This window comes from Lathamus discolor, chromosome 17 (assembly GCF_037157495.1).
Source record: "Lathamus discolor isolate bLatDis1 chromosome 17, bLatDis1.hap1, whole genome shotgun sequence".
NCBI lineage: Eukaryota > Metazoa > Chordata > Aves > Psittaciformes > Psittacidae > Lathamus > Lathamus discolor.
In genome coordinates, this window is record NC_088900.1 from 7,012,552 (window position 1) to 7,037,520 (window position 24,969).

The window sequence follows — 24,969 nt, forward strand, 5'->3', positions numbered from 1 at the left end:
TGAGACATGAAATAAACACCGTGTGCAGGCAGGGCTGGCGGTGCCGCCATGGGCAGGCTCACAGCGGCCCCCTGCACCAGCGCCAGGACATGCAGGACCCTCCTGTGGTCCCTGGTCCTCAGCGATGCTCAGGCTCACTGCATCCCCAGGGTGCTGCAGGGGTCCCTGGGGCCAGGGGGCCACCCAGGGTCTTCCTTAGGTACCCATCTTGTGCAGCTCCAAGACCAAAATGCCAGGAGAGGGTACTCAGTGTAGTGCCCTTGCAGGTAAAAGGCTTCTCACCCCAACACAGTGCTTGTCGAGGGCGGCTGGTGGGGACTCACACCATTATCAAAGGCAGCAGAGCTTTATTTCAGGTCTGCGGTGCTGGACCATGAGCGTGGGGGCCAAGCACTGCAGGTCAGTGAGGTTTGTCGTGAGGAGGAGGATGATGCTGGGGGTGCATCACCCATGGACCATGGAGTGGCCAAAAATCACCTTTGGCAGGTACTGAGCCTGTCCCCACCTCACCAGCAAAGGAGCATGGATGCCTTTAAGTCCCTCAGTGAAGGGAGAGGAGCACTTTCTTTCCAGTCCTCTTCCCCATTAGACACCCTTCAGGTGTTAGCAATATTCTGCCACTGTTTCATTGTCCATTAAAGCCAGGTAATAATAAGCACATGAAGGAATTTGGAGCCAATTGCTGTTAATGAAGGAGATCCAGCTCATCCCGAGAGGGACAGCAGCCACACATTGCAGGCACGATGTCGCCCGAGGTTAGGCAGGAATTGCCTTGCTGAGGGCGGACCCGGCCAGTGTTCAGTCTTGTGTGTCTGTTCCTTTTCCTCTTAGTTTTACAGGAGACGCATGCCGGAGGCTGGGAGAGGGAAGCTGGGCTCCAGCGCCGCTGCGGCTGCACTGGCTGTGTGACGCCTTCCCAAAGGTAGGATTGCAGCAGGGATTGTGCACACACCGGCTACTGCAGCGCGAAACCCTTGTGCCTGCCCCCCTCACCTCTCACCCCAGCTCTTCTGCTCTGCTGTACTTTTTAAGAGATGTTTCCTATCAGAAACCACAGCGCTTCCAGGCTGGATGTGGGTAAAACCTTGTCGGCCATTAGAGTTGGGGTTTTTTTCCCTTCATTTTCCACAAAAAATGAGAAAGATTTCAAGTGAATCGGAAAGGTTAATTTGGGCTGGAAAAGCTGATAGCTTTGGATGCGAAACACTTGAAAAGGTCTTGCAAAAAGCCTCCTTCCTCTCTTTTCCATTGGAGTCCACCCGCAGCCAGAGCAGCCGCAGGCAGCAAACAGACTCTGCCCTGCGGCTTGGGCCCCAGCCCTGCCAGGTGCCTCAGCAAGTCCTGGTCTAGGCTCCCACAAATGAAGCCATTCTCCTTCCCCAAGAAGCACGGGCAGGGGAGCTGGTCTTGGGGGGCGCTGGGGCAAGATGGCTGGTCTGGGGGATGCTCCTGGTCCACGGAGCATCTCTGGCTCTCAGGCCAGGGAGGGAAGGCAGAGAGAGATGTGAAGCAAGGCAAGGAGGGCCAGAAAGGTCAACACATGGGGACAGCCCTGGAGGAGACAGTGGCCAGAGATGGGCTGTTAGCACACGTGCTCAGCTGCGTGCAGGGTGCTGCTGATGGCTGGGCTGCTGCTCTGGGTGTCAAGGGGAAGGTGGATGTGTCGAGGCTGCATGCAGGGGATCACGCCCTGATCACCCTGCAGCCAAGGATTTTAAAGGAAGCAGGAATTTAGGGGTATCCCTGTCCCTGGGTGCTGAGCTGGGCACAGCCCAATATGAGCTGTTTGTGTTAGGGAGCGGGTTTTGTGCCGAAGGGGATATGAAAACTTCCCGCTGTTTCTGTTTGAGAACAGGAACGGAATCCCTGCAGGAAAACCACAGACACCGTGCCTGGCGAGCTCGTGAGTGATGAGTCCTGGAGCTGGGATGTGACCGAGGGGCAGTGAAACCTCCTTCGCCCTGCTGTGTACACTGGAAGACCAGGTGAGAAATTCCTCCTCCACGAGTCATTTGCTGTCTCAGGTGTGTTTGGTACCCACTGATGTTCCCTGCCACCGCCGCTCCCCTGGTGCTAATACAGCCTTCCAGATTGGGGGGGGTCAGTTTTTAAAGCACCCACAGTGCAAATCACTTCCTTTTGCTAGGACAAGGCTGCCTGGAAAGGCCCGTGGACACGGAGGGAGGGAGGCGCAGGTCTTCCCCTGAGAATGTACCCCTTGATCTAATGAGTCTTGATTGCAAACAGAAAGTGCCTGTCCTGCACCCTAATTAGTGACAGCGGCATTAATCAAGCTGCTAAACATAATACACACACACCCCCCCCAAACCTGGCGCTCTGAGTACGGGGGCGAGCTGCTCCCTGCAACCGGCTGCTCAGAGGTTTGGGGTTAATTCCTTCTTTAAGGTCAGGGAAGCCCCTGGGAAAACTCCGGTGTGGGAGGTGCCCGGTGCCCGCGGGGGGCTGCGGGCACCGGGGCAGGTTCAAAACGGAACTTGCGGTTGTTGATTTGGGTGTTTTCACCGGTTTCCGTGTGCCAATGGGCAGTGACACACGCACGTGCACATACATGCACATACATGCACATACATGCACATGCAGACACATACATGCACATACACATGCACATACATACACATACATGCACATACATACACATGCATGCACATACACACACATGCACATACATACACATACATGCACATACACATGCACATACATACACATACATGCACATACATGCACATACATGCACATACACATGCACATACATACACATACATGCACATACATACGCATACATGCACATACATGCGCATACATACACATACATGCACATACATGCACATACACATGCACATACATGCACATACATGCACATACACATGCACATACATGCACATACACATGCACATACATACACATACATGCACATACATGCACATACATACACATACATGCACATACATACGCATACATGCACATACATGCATATACATGCACATACATACACATACATGCACATACATGCACATACACATGCACATACATACACATACATACACATACATGCACACACATGCACAAACGCAGAGCCTCCCAAGGGCCAGCTACCGATGCTCGCTGGGACCGCGCGCAGGGGCCGCGACCGGGGCGGCGCCGGGGGCACATGCGCATGCGCCGGCCGCGCTCCGGGCCCGCATGACGGCCGAGCTGCAGGCCCCGGGCGGCGGCGGCGCGGTGAGACGGCGGCGGGGGTCGGGGGGGGGGGGTAGCGGGAAGCGGGGCCGGGGCGGCCCCCCCAGCCCCTCGCTGCGGCACCTCCGGGCCTGCAGCCCCCGCTCGGCGCGCCCGGGGCCGGGGTCCCTCCGTGGGGCCCGCGGGGCGGGGGGCTCGGGGCCGGCGCTGCAGCGGGTTCGTTTGAAACAGGCGCCGGGCGCCCGCCCGCCTTCGCTCGTCTGTGCCCTTGTAGGGACGGGCGCGGGTGCCGCGGCACGGGCAGGGCTGCCCCGGGCCGTAACCGGCTTTCCCCGGCACTGAGCCGGCGCCTTCCGCCGGCTCCCGCGGCCCGCTCCCCGTGCTGCGGACCAAGGCAGCGCGTCCGGGAGGCCCCGGCCCGGCCGCCCGTGTTGGTGGAGGGGCTGTGCCCCGGGCGCCTCCCCCCGCGCGGAGCCGCTCGGTGGAAGCCGCGGTCAGGAGCGCGGGCGTTGGTCCTGCTGCCGCCTCCGGGCTTTCAGTCCTCCTGGAGCCCATTCTCCTGCTGCCGGGCAAAGTGCAGCTGAGGCGCTGAGGCTGTGGCTCGGCGAGCTGCTTTCGTGCCACCCCCCCCCCTTTTCCTCCTCCCCTTTGCTTGCAGTTATTTCTGGAGCCCCCTTGAGCTGCTGTGGTGCGCTCAGACCCTTCCCTGCTTCTGTCTTCTCATCAAAACAAGCTACTTCTGAGCCCAGTGAGCCACCTTCGAGTGGGGAAAGGGCACAAGCTCCCTGTGCCGTCTCACCTCCAGTGCCCTCCTTCCTCTCAGCTCTTGGTCATGCTCTCCTCTCCTGTTGCTGTAATTTGATACCAGTAGCGTTTTGGTCCACGTTGTTGTTTTTCTGGCAGGTAGGGCTTTGGTTTGGTTTTTCCTTGCGGCTTATGTTAATAGTGGCAGCACGCCAGTGTTAATTACCAGCTCTGGAGCTTGTGTAAAGCACCCCGCGCGTAACCTCAAACAGCCACCAGCCAGAGCAACACCACGTGTGTGCCCCGAAAGCTGCTCACTGTTGTGCTCCCAGTGGCTTCTGTGTGCTGCCCCTGGGAACTGCCTGCACGGGATGAGCTCTGCGCTGTCAACACAAACCTGCCTCCTCACAGGCTGAATTAAATCCTGCTGGAAATCATTAGTACATTTGGTGGTAGCTTAGAGGAGCGGATCTGTAATTAGCTCTTGTGGTTGCAGCACTTGTGAGTCTGCGTTTGGTGGAGCACAGAATCATGCCCTGTCCTGCCCCGGATCTCGTTCTGCAGCACAGTTCCTTAGCCAGGGTTCTTTGCTCCAGTGGAAAAACGTGCCCTGCGGCCTTTGGTGGGGTTGGCCGCTCGCTGAGGCAGCAGAATTAGCAACATGATATCAGTGCTTTGCCATTGTGGAGGTATGCATGCCCTGAACCCTGGCTTCTTCGCGTGGGGTTCCTCACCCTACTGCCTGCTGGGCCTGAGGCTTTCCAGCACGTCCTGTACAGGTCGAGCAAAAGTAGGACTCCAGGTGGGAATAACTTGTTGGGGGAGCTCCCATCAGGACTTTTCTGTGTGTTGCCCACTTTCTTGCATGATGTCCCTGTGGTGTTTGTGAATGGAGTAGTGTCTGTCAGCACTATGGGTGGTGGCCCAAGAAGTAGGTGCCTGGGTGGAGCCCAGGCTCCAGTGGCGTGAAAGCATCCTGCATCGTCTGCCATTGATGAGAGGAAGCAGAGACATGCATTTATCCATCTGGTGAAGATTAAACTTGATCTTCGGGAGCTGGGATTCACCGGCCTGTGCTGACAGCAGGGTCCTGGATAGCCTTTATAAATCAGGCAGACATGATGCAGCCTGGCTGGTTTTCCTGCTGTAACATCCTTCCCATGGGATACCGGTGTTGCAGCTGAACAGTGGCCACGGAAGGGGACCTATGGCATCAGGGCTGGCTGCTGGAGGGGGTTCCTGTGAGAGGGCTGCATCTGTGGTTAGCCAGGGCTGCAGAGACTTCCTACATCTGGGAAGCAACTTCTCTGTCATAGTTTATTTAAGCGGTTGAGCTAAAGAGCAGGCTGTTGACCGTGGCTTAGGGCCTGAGTGAGGCTCTCCCCGGCCCTCGCGCGGCTGCATGGTGGGGGAAGGAGAAGTGACCGTGGGCTCCTGGGCCCCTCTCCTGACACCTCATTGTCAGTGAGAAATGACATGCACAAATGGCATGTGCAGCCAGACTTAAAATAGCCCCTTGCCGATGCCCCGGCAGCAGGCAGCCTCCTTATATGTCCTGCTGCACATGCCGGGCTCCCCGGGGGGGCTGCCCCTTCCCATTGCAGGTGCCCAGCATCCCACAGCCTCTCAGGCCTGCTGCCGTCCTCATGGGGTACAGCGGCTCGAGCCTCAGCCTGCAGGTTTAGGGGGAAGATCTGGGTACGAAGTTCAAGCTGATGTTGGTGTTACCGTCAAGCAAGCGCGAGCAGGTTTTTGCATCAAGCTGTCAGTAAAAGGGAAAGGAAGAAGCAATACTCCGGTGAGCCCTCAGCAAGCCTCACAGGAACAGCTCGGTGTCTGTCCTGGTCGCCTGTTCACGTAAGCTTGCTTTATTTCTTGCACACAGGACTGCCAGATGCTTTTAGACCAGCTGAGAGAGATCACAGGAATTCAAGACTCCTCTTTCCTTCATGCTGCTCTAAAGGTTGGTTCGTGCTGTCATTGTTCTGTGGAAAGGAGACCTGAGAGTCAGGCAAGTTCGAAGCACAGTGCAGGGGTCGGGTGGGCAGCGTGTGACAGCGATTCGGTGTGCGCTGTGTGGAGCAGTGTGCTTCCTGTGAGGGTGGTGGGCAGATCCTCACTGCTTTTCTGCCCCTTGCTTGTGCCTTGTCCAGGTGTAGCAGGGAGGCAGGTGGAGACGCCAGGCTGGTTTTGGGGTTCATAGGGTTGTTCACCCGTATCTGCAGCAAAAGCCCTGCACTAAGCAGAGCGCAGTTTGTTGTTCTAGCAGTGGACCTTAAAACCTGCTCTGCAGCAACACGTGCTGGGCTAAAACTTCATTAACATTTCTTGGGAGCTGTGCAGAGGGCTGTTACCAGGGATGGAAAACAGACACCCAGGAGGTCAGAGGAGGTTTTTGACCATGTACACTGCTGTGGGAGTTGTGGACAGCTGCAGGAGCATCAGTAGCTTCATGGCTGGTGGTTGTCACCAGAACAGCCTTTGCTCCAAAGCAAGGGGATGTGGGAATCTCAGGTGCTTGGGGAAGCAATGTTTAGCTGGAAGGATTCTTCCTCATGCTGCATGCTTTAGGGTTTGGAACTTGTGGTCTTAAAGTGATTGCAACTGCATCAGTCTGGAGTCGTCAGGTGCATTCCATCCCTTCCCTTGAGACAGCAGAAGGATGTGGCTTGTGCTGATAGTACACAGAGAGGTTTGTTTACCAAAATCTGTAAATCTCTCATTAAGCAGTAATGTCCAGAAGATGTTAGAATATATTTAAAGCCTGTAGTGCTGCTCTGAAGAAAGCCCTGGCTCAGTAGGAGACTCGGTAAGGTCTTGAAATCCACAGAGAGTTTGATTCCTGGGAGTCTCTCCTGGTGGCAGTGTCCTGTCGAGCTTCGTGCCTGCTGTGACTCTTGTAAGGGGATCTCGTTAGGGAAATGAAATTAGTGGAGTCAGCACTGCCTAGTAACAAAGCCAAAGTGCTCTCCGACGGAGACATTCGGGCCTTTATTCTTTGGGGATTTTACTCCTCCTTGGCACCAGCAGGTTCCTTGCTCCGTAGCCAGGAAAAGCACAGTTGGTGGTAGTGTGCATATCTCTACCCCAGATGCATTAAATGCCAGGCAAGCGTGCATGAAATAACCCTGCCACTATGGGTTTGTTTTCCCTTATCATCCTGCTAGGCTGCTAATGGAGACCTGATGGAAGCAGTCACCTTCCTGACAGAGGAGAATGCCCAGGAGCCAGCTCAGGATGTGGCTGCTGCAGAGCCATCTGCTTGGGAAGGGAGCGCAGTGGGCAAGCAGCTCCCACAGAGTGAGTCCACAAGCCCCTGCAGGTTCACGTGTTCCAGCCTGAGCTGGAAGGGGAAGCGTGGGTCCTTCTGCCTCCACCAGCGCATCCCTGGAGGAGAGTGACTTACCAGGGGTTTAGCAGTGACTGTAGATGGCACATCACAGTTACAAAGCTACCCTCCTTCTAAACAGTTGGCCTTGGCTAGCACAGAAATCCCAGAAAGCTCCTGAAGCAGAGCAAGCGGAATGGAGACGGGAATCCCTGTCAAGGCATACATTGCCTTCGACAGCATCTGCTGGCAGAGCAGGCACTCTGAGTGTTTGCTGTCATATTTTGATGAAACTTAAAACGTTTGAGCCAGCAATTTGACTACGTGAAAAACGTTTCTGTAAACATTATGGGCATTGGCAGAAGCAGCCGTCAGTTTGGCGCGTTCAGATGTGAGGGGTGTCGTTGTGGACTGAGGTAGCTGAGAATAGTTTCTTTAAGCCTTTTTGCTAATGACACATCTATTAACTGGAGCTTTCCCAAGTGATATCATCACGGGCAGGTTCACAGTGCCAAATGTCTGCTGGGAGCCTCGCAGCAGCACCCAGAAGAGCACGGCTGCCCCTTGTTGTGCCATGTAAGGCTTCCACCTCTTCCAGAACGACTATTTCCCTTTCTCCTCTTTCCCTATTTAACGAGTACATGAAATGGCTCATAGCTGTGCATCCTGACATGAGTGGAGGGAGGCGATTCTCTGTGATCATGCTGATTTCATTGCAGTCCTATGTCAGTTGTCAGCACTATGTCAGGGCATAGCAAATACAAGCAACAGCTGAGGTGCCTGTTTCAGTAGTTCAAGGGGTTTGCAATGCTCCCTCAAGCTCTGAATTTGGCTGTAAGAAAATCTGGCCAGCAGACAGCTGCAAGGTCTGTTCTGTTCTCCTCATCCAGCCCACTCAGTGGCTTTTTAGGTTCCCTGGCGTGATCCAAGCCACAAGGATTTGTATTTAAAGCCTGAGCTAGGAAATGCTGCTCGTATCAATGGAAAAATCATATTGGTAACGTGTAACATTTTCTAGAAGTTCCTTTTAAAGAGAAAACTGAACGTTGCCTCTGCTTCCAGATGTTACTACTGCACTTACCTCAAACAACAAAGACGACCTCCATGCGATCGACACATACACACGACTGGAATCACCAAAACCTCAGGCTGCAGAGAGGGATGCTCCGGAGAGGTCAGTGGCTCTGTGAATTGCCTTTGGTTTTCCTGGGTATGGTAAGCGGATTCTTCAGCTGTTTACTGCAAAACAAACTAAAATTGCCTACCAGAGGTATGCCTTGTGCTTTTAGAAGGTGCTTGGGTTATGACTGTCCCTGGGTAGTTTATGTCTTTAGGCCTTTATGTCTGGGGCAGCCCTTCAGCGTGACGGTTGAAGTAGAAAGCAGGTTTCAAGGTGGCCTAGTTGGTTGTACTGGCGTTACAGCACCTATTGCAGAAACACGTTGAAATCTCACATGTTGATTCATTTTCTTCCAGTCAGTACCTCGCTGTCTCATTTTTGCTGTAGGTCAGATTTGCCTCCAGTAATGACTGAGGCCACCAGTTCTGTGTGCAGCCAGTTCACAGAACAAAACGTGCCTATGTTACCTGCCTCTGGAGTCATATAAGACATTGCTGCCTGTTGTGCTGGGTACCACCCAGCAGCACCCAGCTCTATAGTGTCCCACTGGTGGCTAGGGGAGGGTACAACCGTTGTTGCAGAGAGCCTATGTAAGATGGTGTTTCACAGCACAGCGTGCATCTTTTGTGACAGGCCACAGGAAGCACATTCTGCTGAAAGCAAAAGCGGCTCCAAAAGGAAACGCTGTGAAGTCTGGGGAGAGAACCCCAAGCACAGTGACTGGAGGAGAGTGGGCGACTGGCCTGTTGGGGTGAAAAACCTTGGAAACACGTGCTGGTTTAGTGCTGTCATACAGGTAACTGGATGTCCTGGAGTCAAAGTGTTTATCAGTCAGACATAAAAATGCAGCAGCTCTGTGAAGTGGTCATCGTGAGCTCATTGTGGATGAGGGAGCGTGACTGTGCTCAAATGAGACTTCTGGTTTGATTTGATACAATTGTGATTTATCCTGGGCGTGCACAGAAAGAGCCAGAGCAGTTAAATGGACCTTGTGTAACTATAGCTAGAGATACGTATAATCTGTGCGTACATACACAGGGGTTTTGGTGTGGTGATGTCCAAATGCTTACTGAATGACAAGCTGGACTGGCAAAGGGCACCGATAATTTAATTTTACTGCAGTTATTGTTGGCTCCATAATACACAAGTGTATCGTATTCCAGTTAATGGAATACGCTGGCATAGATGCTGGAACGCGTAAGCAGCAAGGCAGCTTATATTATTAGTGATAACCTAAGCAGGAAGGGACCGCAGTAAGTGAATTTAAGAGATTGGTCTCTTCTAACCATTTCACATCATCAGATAGACATTAGTCATGTCTCCAGCTTTGAGAGGAATTAAGGAAGGGGCCCATTTGAAGCTTTCTCACTGGGACTTGTTCCTGGGTGCTTTTCCTAAACTTGCCTGTGGCAAATAGAATACTCTTTCCTAAAATAGTTTTTTATATATAGATATATATATATCTACACACACACACACACGTATATATAATCTCCCAGAAATAGCAGGATGAGACTTTGCTCTCTGGTGAGTACAAATGTGCAGTTCCAGCGCACAGACTGCTCACTTGGTGAACATTTATTTAGTACCACAAGGCCATCAAAGAGTTAGAAGTTAAGGAAAAAGCTGTTGGGTAAAAGAGTGACTCTGGGGCAGGGAGTCGAATACTTGCAAACACTGACTGCTCCTTGCTTCTCCTTTCAGTCTCTGTTTCAGCTGTCAGAATTCCGGAGGCTGGTCCTTGGGTACAACCCCCCAGAGCTCGAGCTTCAAAGCCATCACACTCGCGCTGTAAGTTTTCATCGAGGGACACTGTAAAGTTACCCTCTGTTGCAGTATCCTGTTCTGCTCTTTCCCTAAGCAGATTTAATTTGGGGCCATCTGAGACCCCTGTGCCTGTGTTAATGGCTTCCAAATAGTCAGATTATGTTAAGGATAAATTTGGCAAGTGCTTTTCAAAGACAGAATCACTGTAGAAATGAAATTGGGTGCTGCTTGTAAAGCTTTCCCTCTTAGAGCTTGTAACTGTGGTGCGGGGAGAAATTTGTGCTGTACAACTTCTGTGGTAGCTCCAGACTGTTTCTTCGCATGCACTATAGAAGAACTGGTGTTTGAGCCAGGCTGAGGGTCCTTTTACCCCCTATGCCTGCTGAGAGCATCCACAGCAGAAGGTGCTTAGAAGATATTTAGAGCAAAAGGCACATGGAGAATAACCCTTCGCCTGTTGCATCGTTCTGCCTTGCATCCACTGCTGTTTAAGAGACTTTGCTTTATTTGCATCCCCGTGTGCTCTTCATGCCCCAAAAGTCCTCAAATGCAGACAGAATAAATACGTAAATTCACCAGCTTCTGCTTTCTGTTGTAGCAAGTATTGCTTCTGATGCTCTTGTCTCTCGAGGTTTCATTCTGGTTAATTTTGTGTCTTACCTGCATCCCTCTTGCTTCCAAGAAATGCCAGTGCATGTCCTGCTTTGTCCTTTTATGTCACCCCTTCCCTTGGCTGTTAGCATGCCTCCCGAGGTGTGTGCATGTGGGGTTCCTGTAGCACTTTGGTTTAAGATGCTCTCTTTTCAGTTGTGGGAAGAGTTTGGTTTTTCTTCTTCTTGCAATGCAGGAAAAAAGAAACATTGCATTCGTGCTAGAACTTCAGTGTCTTTTTGCCCTAATGCTGGGGACCCGGCGCAAGTTTGTAGACCCTTCTGTAGCACTGGAACTCTTGAGGGATGCGTTCAGATCCACTGAGGAACAGCAGGTAAAATCACGCTGAAAAGCCTTTTGCATTCTTCGGAGCAGCAGTTGCAGCCACAACAACCCTATTTCACTTCATCCCACTATGGCTTTCAGAGGCCTCTTCCCATGTTTGTCAAGCGACAAGCAGCTGTCCCTGTGCCATTTAGGGGAAATGTACGTGCTTGCTAATTAAACCGGCAGCGTAGCAGCGCGTTGCCAGCGCCAGCTGGGCCGTTGGGGAGCCATCGCTGTAATTCCCTCTGATCTAGTTTTCAGACGAGCAGAGTGTTCATTATGGGTCTAAATCAGCACTTCAGTTGCAGGCTTCCTGCAGCAGGGTGGGCACAACAGCACCGCTCGGGTCGTGTGCTGGAGGGTGGCGAGACCAGCAGCTGGTGAAGGCACCCACTGGTTGCTGGTACGCTTGACTCTCGACTTGTGTCTCTCTTGTAGCAAGATGTGAGTGAATTTACGCACAAGCTACTGGACTGGGTGGAGGACGCGTTCCAGCTCACTGTGAATGCCAAGTGAGTTTTCTGTGGTCCTGGGAGCTTGGTGCTGAGGAGAAGCAGATTTTAAATGTGATGCTATAATAAATGAGAGGGCTTTACACAGAAATTTGGAGTAATTGAGAGTTCCTTGTTGCCTGAGGATGATGCTCCTTAAGCTCAAAATATGCTCATGAAGCGTTACGTCTGCATTTCCTATATGTAGAACTTTGATCGGTGCCCATATGGCTTGCAGGGTAAATAAGCTTTTTAGGGGAGCTCAACAGAACTGGTGTACATGAACTATCTGGGGATTTGGAACTGCATTTCCAAAGGTAGTGCTGTAACTTGCACCGTGTCTTGCCAGTGCAAATGTTATAATGTGCTTTTGAACACGAGAAGATCCCTCTGTATTTTGTACTTGGGTAGAAGACTGGGGACTGCAGTCAGGTTCCCAGGCCAAGGCTTAGATTATGACGGGCTTTTCTGCAGCCTTCGGCAGTAAATGGATGTGTGCTTTTTCTTTCTGAAACAGGAGCCCTGAGGACAAGTCTGAAAACCCAATGGTACAGCTTTTCTACGGGACTTTCCTGACTGAGGGGGTCCATGAGGGTGAGTTGGGGCTTTGGTAGATTGCCTTTTCAGCTCCTCTGAGTATTTTAATTGATAGCAGCGATGATGCAGGATTTTGTTGCACGTTCCCTATGAAGCTGCCTCGTTCTGTAAACTTGCAAATGGTCTTGATAAAATGCACCATAACATTTACAAAGTCTGTCTTCTCAAAACATTAAATGCTCGCAAGCGCACATGTTTTGAAAGCAGATGGTTGTAAGGAGGCTTACCCTGACAGAGGTGTGAGCAGCTACACATAGGTCAGTTCTTGCAAGTAGCGCCTCTGACTGGTGCTGGCAACAAACTCTTTGAGTTAACCGCAGTGTTTCGTCTCTCGGTTTCACCCATGGGCTTTGTATCCTTTCTGTTATCCAGGCAATACTTTCTCCAAGATTGAAACCTTTGGTCAGTATCCCCTTCAGGTAAATGGTTATCGAGACTTGAGTGAGTGCTTGGAAGGAGCCATGGTGGAGGGAGAGATGCAGGAGGCAACCACATCTCAGTCGGGCAAGTACAGGCAGGAGGTTAGTTCTACCTTTTGCGTTGAGCTTTTGGTTGCCTGCTGCAGAAAACGCCACACGTATAGCACAGGGGTGTCTCAGTATATTCTAACAACTCTAAAAGGCAGTTGTAAATGTTCTCTATGAATTAGTACAAACTGATAACGTTTGTATCTCATGTAAATGTATGAACGCTGAGACACCAAGTCCATGCTTATTTGTAAAGATGTGTTGTCCTGTGTAGCCAATTTGAGGAGGATATTTTAAATTGAAAAGGTGAACATCTGCTGCTTATGCAAGTGTGATAAAGTCTCTCTCTTTCTATTGAAGCCTACCTGTACCTGAGTAGGGGGAGAACCACTGCCTCCCTCTTTTTGGAGGGTAAAAGTACAGTGCTTAACTCTATGGTATGCCATTTGGAATTTGTATCTTTCTCCCTATTACAGTGTGTGTTTGTTGTTTTTTTCTTCTTGTTTCCACTTTTATCTTCTCTGCTGATTTTTTTTTTTCTCTTTTTTGTTTTTGGTGGCTTTTTGGTGTTTTTCTTTTTAATCTTGCAAATCACAAACCAATCATAAAATCCTCAGTTGCAGCAAAGTGGAAAGCAAAGGTGCACCATCACATTCAGCATCCTGCATGTGCAATTGCAGCTGAGGAGTTAGCTCAGAGGAAGACTGGGACTTTACATGAAGGCATTTGCAAAGGGGTCTAGCATAGAGAGGGCAGGGAAAGGTATTTCAGTTCTGTGAGAAATCGGGTCTGGGAAGGGCAAGCCTGGCCCAGCTCTGGACTCAGTGGACTCAAGTCCTTGTTTCTGCTTTTCTTTGTTCCTGTCTGAAACTGTTCAGATGCATTTGCAGCCCACATGGGTGAAACCATGGTAGGCTGGTGCCAAAGGGCTGTAGGGAGCTAATTGGGCTGGTCCTTTTCAATACAGGTTTTTTAGTTCCTCCAAATTAAAAATAAGGGAAATTGGGGTGATCATGGAGATGTTTTAATTGGTGTCTGTACAGATGGAAGGAAGAGGCTCCGGCTTTCTCTCTAAGAAATCTGACTGGAAACACTGCATCTTAATTTCGCTTCCTAGGGTGTCGTGGCTAGAGGACTGCGTGATAGGGGACATAGAGAATAAGGTGCATTTTATCTTTTGAGAACATAGGTGAGTGTGCTGGAGCTCTGAGCATCAGTGAGATTAACGAGAACTTGCCTTTCTCCTAGGTAATAGGTGCATAAATCATTCCTGCTCTGGGCTTATGGGCTGCTTCTGGGGAAGTTCTGGTGTGGGGGGCAGATTTATTGTGGCAGGACAGCTGACATGAATCCTGCACAGGAAAATGAGCTTAGCATGCTCATCCTGAGCCCAGGGAGGAACGCTGCCGGGGTAGTGCAGGCTGAGGCAGGAGAAGGAAACCTCTGGCACAGGGTGCTGGAGGTACTTGTGAACCCAGCAAGAGAGGAAGCGTAAATCCAAGCCTGGCTCTTTGAATCAGTGTGTGGATCGCACAGGAAGTGGGGGGGTCTCCTCTGACCCTCCTGAATCCAATAGTTTGTAAATAGCCTGAGAGAAGAAAGGGATCAGGTACTGCCTGAGGACTTCTTTTTGTTCTTCATCATTGCATGTGACCCGCATTGGGAAAGAGCTCTCTTAGCTGACACACAGAAGTTGTGCAGTGTCTGCTTATTTTGTAAAACTCAGGGCTGGACCTGTTAAGAATCCATCAAGCTGGATGCATCAGGCAATGAAAAGGAACTTTCTGAAAGCTATTGCGGGGCTTTTTTGTGGTACAAATGTAAAATGGAAGCGGAAATTTTAATCTCATAAAATCTGGCTTTCTGACTAATCATTCCATAAAGAAAATTGTCACTGATTTGGTATTTAAAGGCAGACACATTTAGGATGAGTCTGAAATCACGGAGGATCAGTCACCTCAAACCGAGTCCCTCCGGGGGCACTTGTGCTTTTGTTCCAGCGCTGGTTTACAAAACTGCCCCCTGTGCTGACCTTCGAGCTCTCCCGATTCGAGTTCAATCAGTCGCTGGGACACACCGAGAAGATTCACACCAAGCTAGAATTTCCCCAGACCATTTACATGGACAGGTGAGCGGTGTGGAGCGTTTAAGGCTTTATTGTCATTAAAGACGTTAAAAAGGTCGTGCAGGTGAGCAGGGAAGGATTCTAAAACAGTTACAAAAGACAGCGAATGTTAGAGGTAGACAAATCTCACCGGGCTCTGTACTTCACTGCTTAGGTACCTCCACTGCAGTAAAGAGCTTATTCAGAAGAAGAGAGAAGAGGTTAAGAGATTGAGTGAGAAACTGGTGATTCTGCAGCAGAAACTGGAGAGGTAAGGAGTCAGCTTTGGTTTTGTACCCCCGGAAGCCTGCAAATGCTTCCATTTAAAAGAGCTTTCTAATGGAAGAAAAACTTAGACGGGAAGGAGAAACAGAGAGACCTTGTTCCGAGAAGCATCTGCATTACTTTTTCTATTAGACGTCTTCTCTGGCTTAGGGTTTGGCATTATTGAATCGGGAAGGAAGGAGATCAATAGGAAAGACCTCAACTGTGGACAGGCAGAAGGTTTCACATGCCAGGTGCTCTGTGTAAAAGTCCCTTTGTTTGGCATTAAACGTACTCACAGTTTGCACTCTGAACTGGCAGTGCTGTGAACGAGTGGCAGGCAGAGGTGTGCTGTGTCGCAGTGGCCCTGGTGGGGTCTGTGTTCAGCCAGGGGCTCGGGGGTGCTATGAAAACAGTTCACATTTAAGCCCATGCCGTAGCATCCTGCAGGGACAGGCTGGGATGGAGTCGATGGTCTGCGCAGCAGTCAGCTTGGTCCTGTGCTGGGGTTTGTGACTAAAACATGCGGATAGCACAGCAGTGTTCGGCTGCTGCTGAGCAGTGCCCCACAGCCTCAAAGCTTGCAAGGTCAGCTGCTGGGAGGGTGAGTCCTGTCCCTCTGCAACGCCCGCATATTCCCCTTCTTCCTTCGCTGCTCAAACCATCTCCATCCTGACCCAGAGGAGTCCTCCCTGTTGCTCTTCCATTGTCCCCTCGGGTTTAACCACTCACAGTCCTATGTGCATTTTCCCGTAGGTACCTGAAGTACGGCTCCGGCCCAGCCCGCTTCCCGCTGCCCGACATGCTCCAGTATGTGTTGGAATTCGTTGCCACAAAGCCAGCTGTGGCTCTTCCTCCTGCTCAGGACTCCCAGACAACACCCCTGCAGTCCCAAACCGAGCCTTGTGTTTCGGACACGCTTTCACAACCAAACAGGTTGGTAAACAGAAGTAAGGACAGTGTGCAGGAGAGCACTTTGCCTCTCAGCCCAGCGCTCCTGGTTTGTACCCTGAGAGTGGGTTACTTGTCTGGCACTGGGAGCATAGGGCTGGAATGTCTGAAGGCCCACACAAGCTTCGCTCAATGCTTTGCTCCTGACTTGGCTATGTTTGTGTAAATACAGTGCTGCATCTAGTCTGTTCCTTTTCCTGTTCCAAAAGCATCACCATATTCCTTGTCTCTGCAGCAATTCTGGCTTAAATGATATCCTCTTTTTGGTTAGGCTACTAATTTTTTTGCTTCATCAACCAGTAAATTACTGCAATATTGGATTATTACAGGCCTGGCCAGCGTGGTTGGTTTACACTCTAAATTAAGCTGAGTAAATACATGAGTTTCTTGTAGTAAGGGAAGGGATTTCTAGAACTGCTCATTGTGGAATCTGTGCTTGCAGAGTTCTGGCTTTTATTTGTCCACTGCTCTTGGATTTTGCTTCACAGCACACTGGAAAGGAGGGATAGTCCGACAGAAGGTGGAGCTTCCTCTTCACCTCAGCAAGACTCGAGTGCTCCGCTCCAGCCTTCTGGTGCAGCCCCAGCAATGTCTGAGCATCCAGCTCCTCATGTGGTTTCCGAGGAGGAGCTGAATCTGGTTCGGACCTGTCTGGAGCGATGGAGAAATGAGATCGAGCAAGACATGGAAGGTTGGCCCCAAACATATTTGTCATGATCTCTGTTGAGTGCCAGCCTGACTTCCCCTCTGTTGCTCCAGCCAGATACACCCTGAACTAGAAATAACCTTGTACACACTTCAGCTCTGCTATCAAGTGTCTTTGATAGTTACTGCAGGGTTCAAACTTCGAGGTGACAGGGGCTGGAACAGGCTGATGAGCAGTCATGAATTCTGATGTATTTCTCTCACTTGTGATGTTCTTGGCAGATCTGAAGAGATCTATTGCCAGAATCAACCTGTCCATTGAGCAAATATACTGTGACCCTCTCCTCCAGCAGGTAGGAGATGCAGCTGCATTGGGGAAGTACTAAAGTGATGTTACTGTTACTGGTTTTTGTTAGTAGCTGTCAGCTGGAATTGTCCTCTTTGTTGTATTTCAAAATCCCAGGGGTGAAGCAGAGAAAGGGTTCTGTATGAAAATCCTGTTGCTTTTCCCTGCACAAGTCAGTTCTCACTCTGTAGGAAAGTTTACCAAATGAATCAAGCATCTTGCACCAGGTTACAGCTATGAATTTACTTGTAAATTTTGCAGAGGTCAGAGAAAATCCTTTACTGAGCGTCCCCCTGAACACTGTCCGTGTGCACTTGCAGGTTCCCTATCGCTTGCATGCAGTCCTGGTACACGAAGGGCAAGCGAACGCTGGTCACTACTGGGCCTTCATCTATGACCAGCCTCGGAAAAGCTGGCTCAAATACAACGACATCTCCGTGACAGAATCCTCGTGGGAAGAAGTGGAGAGAGATTCATTTGGGGGCTTGAGGAATGCCAGTGCCTACTGCCTGGTGTACATCAGTGACAAGGTGTCCGGCTCTGTGGCAGGTACTGTTGCCAGAGCTGCTGGTTAGTCCCACGCTGGTTATCCCCGTGTCTCTCTAGCTGGTGTGCTCATTACATTCCTCAGCTTCTCGTTGGCACAGTTGTCCTTTGACAGCGCAAAAAACTTTGCCCCAGGTGGAAGTGAAATAATTTGCTCCACACTTGATTCCTTTCTAAATCCTTGGTAGGGTTGAAAAGTGAGGAATGAACTCTGCTGGTGAGAGTAGGTACAGTGCATTTGTTAACATGTGGAAACATGCAAGCTCTCCCCTTTTGCCACTTTCAATATGCCTCTAGTGCTGGTGGTTTTCACTTTGACTCTGCTTGCAGTTTATATGAGAGTGCTTCTTTATGAGGGCATGTGAAACGCCTCCAGCTTTCTTTCTCCTGTTTTCATCACTTTCTGACTCGTTGGCTTGGTTTTTAGTGATCCCATTACACTGAAGCTAAGGGGGCTGGGTTTTTATGCAGCCTTTCCTGCTGCATGAGTTTTTGGTGGCAGTGGCGTAGACTTGCAAGTATGTGTGCGGTGCCAATGTATAAATAGTTATATGGAGAAATTACTGTGCACGTGGCACTATACATGGCAAACAGCTGTGGAAGAACCCAGTAATTTCACGTGTGGTTCATTTTGATGTATTAAAGAGAAGAAACAATGGAGAACTGTCATCCTGTTCATCGCTAAATGTGGCTGATGAGGATCTGGAGGTCGTTCTTTGTCTGGTGCCTGTGACAGTTCTGTTGCTGAAATGAATCCATGGTTTGGTTTGGGGTTCGTTTTTTTTCTTCCTATTTAGTGCAATTTTGTTGGGTTTTGAAGATGCTTTCACAATGGCTGCATAAGAAATCTCCACTGTAGAGAAGTGCCATTTGCTTTTGGTACATTCTAGGGCTTGTCTCAAGCTGATGCTGCTGGGGTTTTGTGCTATTTTAAAACCAATACTGAAGTAGATCTAAAAGGTGTTGAAAAACACCAGGGCAACGTTCATGCCATGGAACCTGCACAGTTCCCCACCTTTGTCTGCTGTGTAGGGTCCTAGGTACAATGTCTCCATGTGGGTTGTGAATTTTCCAGCTATTGGCAATTGAAATACCATTCTCTGTGCAGTTGTAGCCCTTGAACAAGGATGCATTTCTGACCAACTGCATCAGCAAGCGCTGCTTCTGGACTCCCTATGGTAAATGCCGTCCAGTGGTAGAACAAAACTGGGTTTTGTTGCAGATAACTCTGGAGATTTGTCTTTATTTTTGCACTTGTTTTTAGTGAAACATCCTATGTTACAAAGCTAGGAGAAAGTTGGGGTTTCCCCGTTTATGCCTCACCCAGTTTGAGTGCAGTGTACTCGGTCCCTAGTGACGGTGCCCTGCTGCTGTTCTGTTCCATGGCAGCCCTGTTTCTTCCAGATGCCCCCGAGGCTGGACAGTTTCAGAAGGAAGTTGAAGACTTGCCCCTGGACCTGAGGCACTTCATCGAGGAGGACAACTGGCGGTTCGAGCAGGAGGCCAAGGAGTGGGAGGAGGAGCAGTGCTGCAAGATTCCCCAGAGGGAGCCTTCGCCCACTTCTGACTCGCAGGACTTCTCCTCTGAATCAGGCCGAGGTAACGCCAGGGCTGCTGTTGTTCATTTAATGGCCATGGGCTACCCTCAGATCACTGCCAGACTCCTTTGTTTCATATAATACCAAGTGGAAATGCTTCAAGTGCTGCCCTCTGGAGAGGGAGAGCGTTACTTGGCCATCGCTGGTGGCATGTGCCAGACCCACAGGAAAGGAGCAGGCGCAAGCCTTCACCTCGGGAGTGAATGCAGCAGCAGCTCCATCCTGTGCAGAGAGGCTTTGGGGCGGGGGGTGATGCTGCCGGTTGTGCTCGCTGACGGCCCCACTCTGCCGCACAGATCAGCCCTCGGGCTGCGCGCGCTCCCTGTCCTCCGAGCACGCCCGCATCGCGCAGGAGCAGACGGCCAAGGCCATCGCCAACAGCGCAGACACCTACGACAGGAGCGGCGCCGAGGCAGCGCTCTGCAAGGTAGGACCCGAGCCTGGCCCGGGGCACGCCCCGCTCTTGTCTTGTGTTGCTCTCCTTGCCTTCTCCACGTCTGTGCGATGCTGTAGCTGTGCCACCTTCGCTCGGTGCCCTTCTGCTTTCCTGTGCTTTGCTTTACTGCCTCTTACTCTTTTTCTTCTTTTTTCTTGGCCACAGCCCAAGGAGGTAGAGCCAGTGAAGGCCCAGGCGGGAGAAACAGCCCCTACGGGTCAGGCAGAACAACCCCAGGACGCTAACGAAGCAGAGCCTGCTGCCCACAGTAGCTCACAGGTCTCTGAGGTGGAAATCCCCAGTGTGGGGAAGATTCCCGTTAGATCCGATGCAGATGGATATAATGAGGAGGTACAGATCCCAATGCAGGGGTCAACTGCTGCTGGTCATTAACCTCTGGCTTTGTAGGTAGCTAGCTTTGAGCTTTGCTAAGGCTGGGGCCACTAGCAGTGGAAACATTGCTGCTTGCAGAGTGCCTGTTCCCACTGTGAGAATGGACACGGCCAGACCAAATCCTTGACTAATTTTGTGTCTAAATGGCTCCAGAAAATCAGCCCTGTAAAAGCACGCAGTCCTTAAAGCTGCACCTTGCTCCTGTGGGTCGTCATTCTGGCACAGCTATGTCCAAATTGGACCCATCTGTATTAATCTATTTACAGGCCTCCCCACTGTCTCCAGTTACAGCTTCGTGCCTGTCTCAAAGACATTGACTGCTGACAGCATGACTTAGAGCACCCGGCTGCTGAGGTTTTGAATCTGCCTGTTTAACCGCACTCATGCGCACCCGAGCAGCACTGTGGAAGTTCAGTCTTTTTCACAAGTGACCGTTACTCCTTGGGCACGTTTAATCCATGCTTGAGTACGTTGAATCCATGCTTGTGTGGAGCTGGCACCACGAGCTGCTCCCCCACAGGCACTGCTCCCTCCTTTGCATGGCTGAAGAAGATTGACCTTGCCCAGAGGCACGTGGCAAATGAGCTTTATGTTCTCACTTGTTGAGCTTACAAACGGAAGGTGTGGAATGAGCAGCCTTTAGACCTTTAAGCACTTAAAGCGCCCTCCTGCATGTAAAGTGCATGTGATTGATGGAGTAAGTAGTACACCAGGAAATGGCAGCTCTGGCTTATTCTGCCTGTGTTTGTACGATTTCCTTTAAACCTTCTCTCGTGAAAGTTTCTCTGTTCTTCACTATGCCTTCTCTTCTTTCCCTGTCTGTTACGGTGTTCCCTGTTCCTGTTTGTTTCCCTGCTTTCCTGGTAGGTGATGCTGAGTCCAGCCATGCAAGGTGTCATCCTGGCTATTGCAAAAGCCCGCCAGACCTTTGATCGGGATGGGTCTGAAGCAGGGCTTGTTAAGGTATCTGATTTGCTTGCTAAATCCACTCATATGGATACCCATGTTCACAGAAGGAAGGATCTATGCTGTATTGACGTATCAGGAGTGGGAGGGAATGGTTTGTGCAGTTTTCCTGCTAGCTAACAGCCTCGTTGTCCTGCATTGTGGTTTCTGCTCTCATTGTGGTGACAGATCCATGGGTTCTAAACAGTCTTTAGACCGTGTAAGAAAGAGCCCTCTCCTCCCAGGGGAAACCGCCTCCTGCCTTTCTCTTTTCCCTTTCTGTTATTTTTCCTGCTTATTCTTTTAGCATCAGCAGTTCCCTCGGTCTGGGTACCACAGAGTAGCCTTTCTTTGGGTGCCTTTCAGAACCTGTTGTCTGGGCAGGAAACAAACCAGCAGTCACGAAGTTTTGGTGGTCCTGAGCATGCTTTCTGTGACCTCTCTTGTAAAATGTGTCCTTGAGAAAGGTCTGCGTTGAGCAGAGGGATCAGAAGGAGTAAATGCTGCTGCATGTTGAAGCTGGAGTTAGATTTTACAGGCAGGTAGATTGAGCCAAGTGTGCCACAAGGGAGAAGCAACCCATGCTGTTAATCTGCAGGAACATAAATCATAAGATAGTCTCGCACCTCACTACAGAAACAAGCGTGTTACAGTTGATTTGTACAAGGCGAGCACTTGCAGGAGGGCTGCCAGAGCTGCCTGGGGCACCTGTACCCGTGTTAGCCCTTGTGCTCTGTTGGCAGGCGTTCCACGAGGAGTATTCCCGACTCTACTTGCTTTCCAAGGAGACCCCGACCCCTCAGAACGATGCCCGGTTGCAGCACGTGCTCATTTACTTCCTGCAAAACAACGCTCCGCAGCAGGTCGTGGAACGGACCCTCCTGGAGCAGTTCGCAGACAAAAACCTCAGCTACGATGAAAGGTTTGTGCCCCGATTCCGAGGTGAGGCTTTTCCTGGGGCCTCACTCTCCTGATCCTGGACTCCTCTCTGCTTACACGGAGCAGGTCCATTAACATCATGAAGGTAGCGCGAGCAAAGCTGAGAGAAATCGGTCCTGACGATGTCAATATGGAGGAGTACAAGGTAAGGGACCCCAGTGCTGCCCCCGACCCCTCAGCTGTCGCAGCTGGCACTGTCCAGGCGGGGAGCAGTTGCTGGCACGGCTGTTGGCACACCCGTGGCGTCGGCAGCAGGGAGCTGAGCGGGAGGCAGGGCACGCACGACACCTCCCTGGCTGGGAGGGATGTCTGCAGTTCACCGCACTGATTTATGTGCTGCTTACGAGAGGTGTCTGAGCCCTTCAGAGGGCAGGATGTGACACGCTTTGGCGCTGGGAAGGAATGTGAGGTGCGTGTTGCGGGTGACGCTGACGCTCTGCTTCCTCGCAGAGATGGCACGAAGACTACAGCCTCTTCCGCAAGGTGTCCATTTACCTGCTGACAGGGCTGGAGCTCTACCAGAACAAGAAGTAAGTCCCTTCAGCTGTGCATTCGGGTGAGATAAGCTGTGGCCTGACAGTAAAGGCCACTTGGACAGACTTCATCTTCCTGACCCATGGTGGCCTCTCTGTCTACAGTCATGTATTTGAGGCCAGCAGGCTTTCTTGTAGCTTGCTGATAGCCCTTTCTGGAATCCGCAGGCAGCCTTGCTTAGCACTTGAGATATTTAGCAGGTTCTTAGAGCTCCCCGTAAGTTATGCACTGTGAAGCATTCCCAGAGATGGGCTTGCAGAAGCAAGTGCCCCCTTCAGACTCCTGTATTAAAACTAAACTTGAACTGGGCATTTTACTTCGTGTAAACATACACTTTGGAGTACTCTGGCCACTTAAGAGGTTTAAAAAGGCCTGGTTTCCTCCTCACTGTGTCAGAACCTGTGTTTTACAGGAACACAGTGCAGTGTGGGGCCGGACAGTGCCAGTTTGTGAAGGATTTGTGATTGGAAATGGATTTTCCCGATCCAGAAAATAAACCGGCTTTCAGAAGCTCTTTGTGGACAGAGGCAGAATCAAGTCCTGAGGGGGTTAGAAGTGGTGAGACACTGAATTCAGGTGGGCAGGTTGCCAAGAGCTGGCTGAGAGCTTCCCTGACCTGACCCGATCCCTGGCAGCTGTGCTGTTTTCTCACCGGGGGGGAGAGGCTACAAACGTGTGCAGGAGCTGAGCACGCTGCTGCTGCTGCGCACAGAGGGCAGATGTCCCGGAGCAGTCCTGAGAGCATCAGCGCTGGCGGTCGTGCTCGGGGCGCATCACACTCAAACTTGGCTTTAAAGGGGTGCTCCTGAGGTGCTCATTTGGCACCCTGGGCAAAAAAGGAGCATTAATTCCTGGGAGGAGGGCATCTGTTCCTTTAGGCTTTGGCAGTGAAATGAAGCTCTTCCTGTTGGGCCTGGTGGTAGTTCCCATCCCGGCCAAGAGGAAAGGGTTTCCTGAGGCGACACGAGCCCCTGGCAGGGGAGCTGACACTCTTCTCCTAGGTACCAGGAGTCACTCACCTACCTGGTGTACGCCTACCAGAGCAACACCAAGCTGCTGCAGAAGGGCACCAAGAGAGGAGTGAGCGAATCCCTGATTACCTTGTACAGAAGGAACTGTCTCCTGGTCAGTAGGCTCGTTCCTGGAGAGGCGGGGAGGGAGCAGCCCATGCTACAGTTCGCTTCCCGGCTGCTCTTGGGCATTGCCCCGGGAGTCGGACCCCATTTAGGGGTGTCCCCTTTTAGGAGCACACGTAACTAACGCTGCGTGTCGGGGGAAGGTTCGGGTGCTGCTGAGCGTGCTCTTGGCTGTTAACTCGGCGCTTGTGTTAACTCAGTGGTCACGTTGGCTTCTGTCCCTTCCCATCCCTCTCCCCCAGTATTTATTTCTGGTATTAACAGCCTGTTCTCTCTGACCAAATGATGATTTCCTGTTCCTCGCGGGGCAAAACAAGAGCATCAAAATGAGGGCTGCCCTTAGTTCACGCTCGTGGTTGCCGAGACCCCAGTTTGTTTTCTGTGCTGTGAACCTGGCACTGGTTCTGTCAGTCTCTGCATGGTCCCTGCGCTGTGACCCTTCCTGGCAGCGTGCTGGTGATGTGTGCTCTGTGCTTGCTTGTCACAGCTCTGTCCCCTGATTCTTCCTCCTCCCCTAGAAGCTGAATGAAGTGGCAGCATCTATGTTCATAAGCTGTGAAGAAGCTCGTGTGGCAGAGGGCATTAGCATCCTGAACGAGCTGATCATCCCCTGCATGCACCTCATGAACAACTTTGAGATCTCCAGGGAGGACATGGATGCCATCGAGGTCATGAGAAACCACTGGTGCTCCTATTTGGGTCGCGAAGACATGGACGGTAGGGCATGCTGCTGGCCTTGCCTTTGCTGTGGCTTTGTGGGCAGGGCAGTGTCTAGGCCTGAACTCCTCTTCAGGAGAGAGCAAGGGAATTCAGCAGTGGCCAGGAGCACGGCCCGAGCTGCAGCATCCTGGGGAGGGAGCAGATCCAGGGCTCCTTGTGTGGTGGTTTAGAGCTGGCTTTACTGGGAAAGCCGATGCTGTGCCCCAGGGCACCCCGGGTGTCCCTGCTCTGTGGGCCCCAGGCAGGGCTGGGGGCTGACACCACTCACCCCTGCCCTTGGGAGCCGGAAGCTGATTCCGTAGCACCCATCATGGCTTTGTAGCCCACAGCCCCAGAGCCGTCTGGGGTCTTACTCTTGCGCTGCCGCTGAGTGCCTCCTCCTCTCCCCTCGACAGCAAAGCTGCAGATGAGGCTGGGTGAGGTCCTGCCCCGGCTCCTCGACTGCCCCAGCGAGGTCGTCGTCCTGAAGGAGCCGCCGAAGATCCGGCCCAACTCCCCCTACGACCTCTGCAGCCGCTTCGCAGCCGTCATGGAGTCCATCCATGGCGCCTCGACCGTCGCTGTGAAGTAGCCCGTGGCTGCGTGCCGCGCGTCCCCCGCCGGCAGCACTCGGGGGGGAGCGGGGAGAGAAGGGGCGGCTCGCGTTCAGAGCTCTGCTGCTCGCACGCACGAGGCAGCGAAACGGGCAGGGTTGCACTTCAGAGACAAAACCTTACCACATA

General features: G+C 51.5%; 1 protein-coding gene across 15 annotated transcripts; it reads left to right on the forward strand.

Moving 5' to 3' along the window:
• The first annotated feature begins 693 nt into the window (after positions 1 to 693).
• Positions 694 to 24,909, forward strand: USP28 (ubiquitin specific peptidase 28). 15 transcript variants are annotated; one of them, XM_065697392.1, is made up of 27 exons: positions 694 to 922; positions 1,856 to 1,985; positions 5,828 to 5,905; positions 7,110 to 7,242; positions 8,333 to 8,444; positions 9,024 to 9,186; positions 10,095 to 10,181; positions 11,005 to 11,142; positions 11,574 to 11,647; positions 12,144 to 12,220; positions 12,596 to 12,744; positions 14,691 to 14,818; positions 14,970 to 15,065; positions 15,815 to 15,994; positions 16,498 to 16,700; positions 16,937 to 17,007; positions 17,321 to 17,549; positions 18,951 to 19,145; positions 19,441 to 19,571; positions 19,746 to 19,931; positions 20,841 to 20,936; positions 21,662 to 21,840; positions 21,924 to 22,002; positions 22,308 to 22,387; positions 23,393 to 23,516; positions 24,046 to 24,244; positions 24,643 to 24,909. In XM_065697392.1, exons 3-27 carry the CDS (start codon positions 5,837 to 5,839, stop codon positions 24,816 to 24,818), a joined length of 3,354 nt encoding a protein of 1,117 aa, XP_065553464.1. In that variant the 5' UTR covers positions 694 to 922; positions 1,856 to 1,985; positions 5,828 to 5,836; the 3' UTR covers positions 24,819 to 24,909. The 15 variants fall into 15 exon arrangements, 12 of the variants coding, with proteins under 12 accessions (XP_065553464.1, XP_065553462.1, XP_065553468.1 ...); XM_065697390.1 differs by lacking the exons at positions 694 to 922; positions 1,856 to 1,985 and adding an exon at positions 3,175 to 3,240; XM_065697387.1 differs by lacking the exons at positions 694 to 922; positions 1,856 to 1,985 and adding an exon at positions 3,336 to 5,740.
• The last annotated feature ends 60 nt before the right edge of the window (positions 24,910 to 24,969 follow it).

What these genes read in the sequence shown, in the direction of transcription:
- USP28 (XM_065697387.1), top strand. Translation starts at nt 5,465, where the DNA reads ATGCCCCGGCAGCAGGCAGCCTCCTTATATGTCCTGCTGCACATGCCG. An exon ending in CTCCTCTGAATCAGGCCGAG is followed by an intron (nt 19,146 to 19,440) that starts GTAACGCCAGGG and finishes TCTGCCGCACAG; the next exon opens with ATCAGCCCTCGGGCTGCGCG. An exon ending in CAGATGGATATAATGAGGAG is followed by an intron (nt 19,932 to 20,840) that starts GTACAGATCCCA and finishes CTTTCCTGGTAG; the next exon opens with GTGATGCTGAGTCCAGCCAT.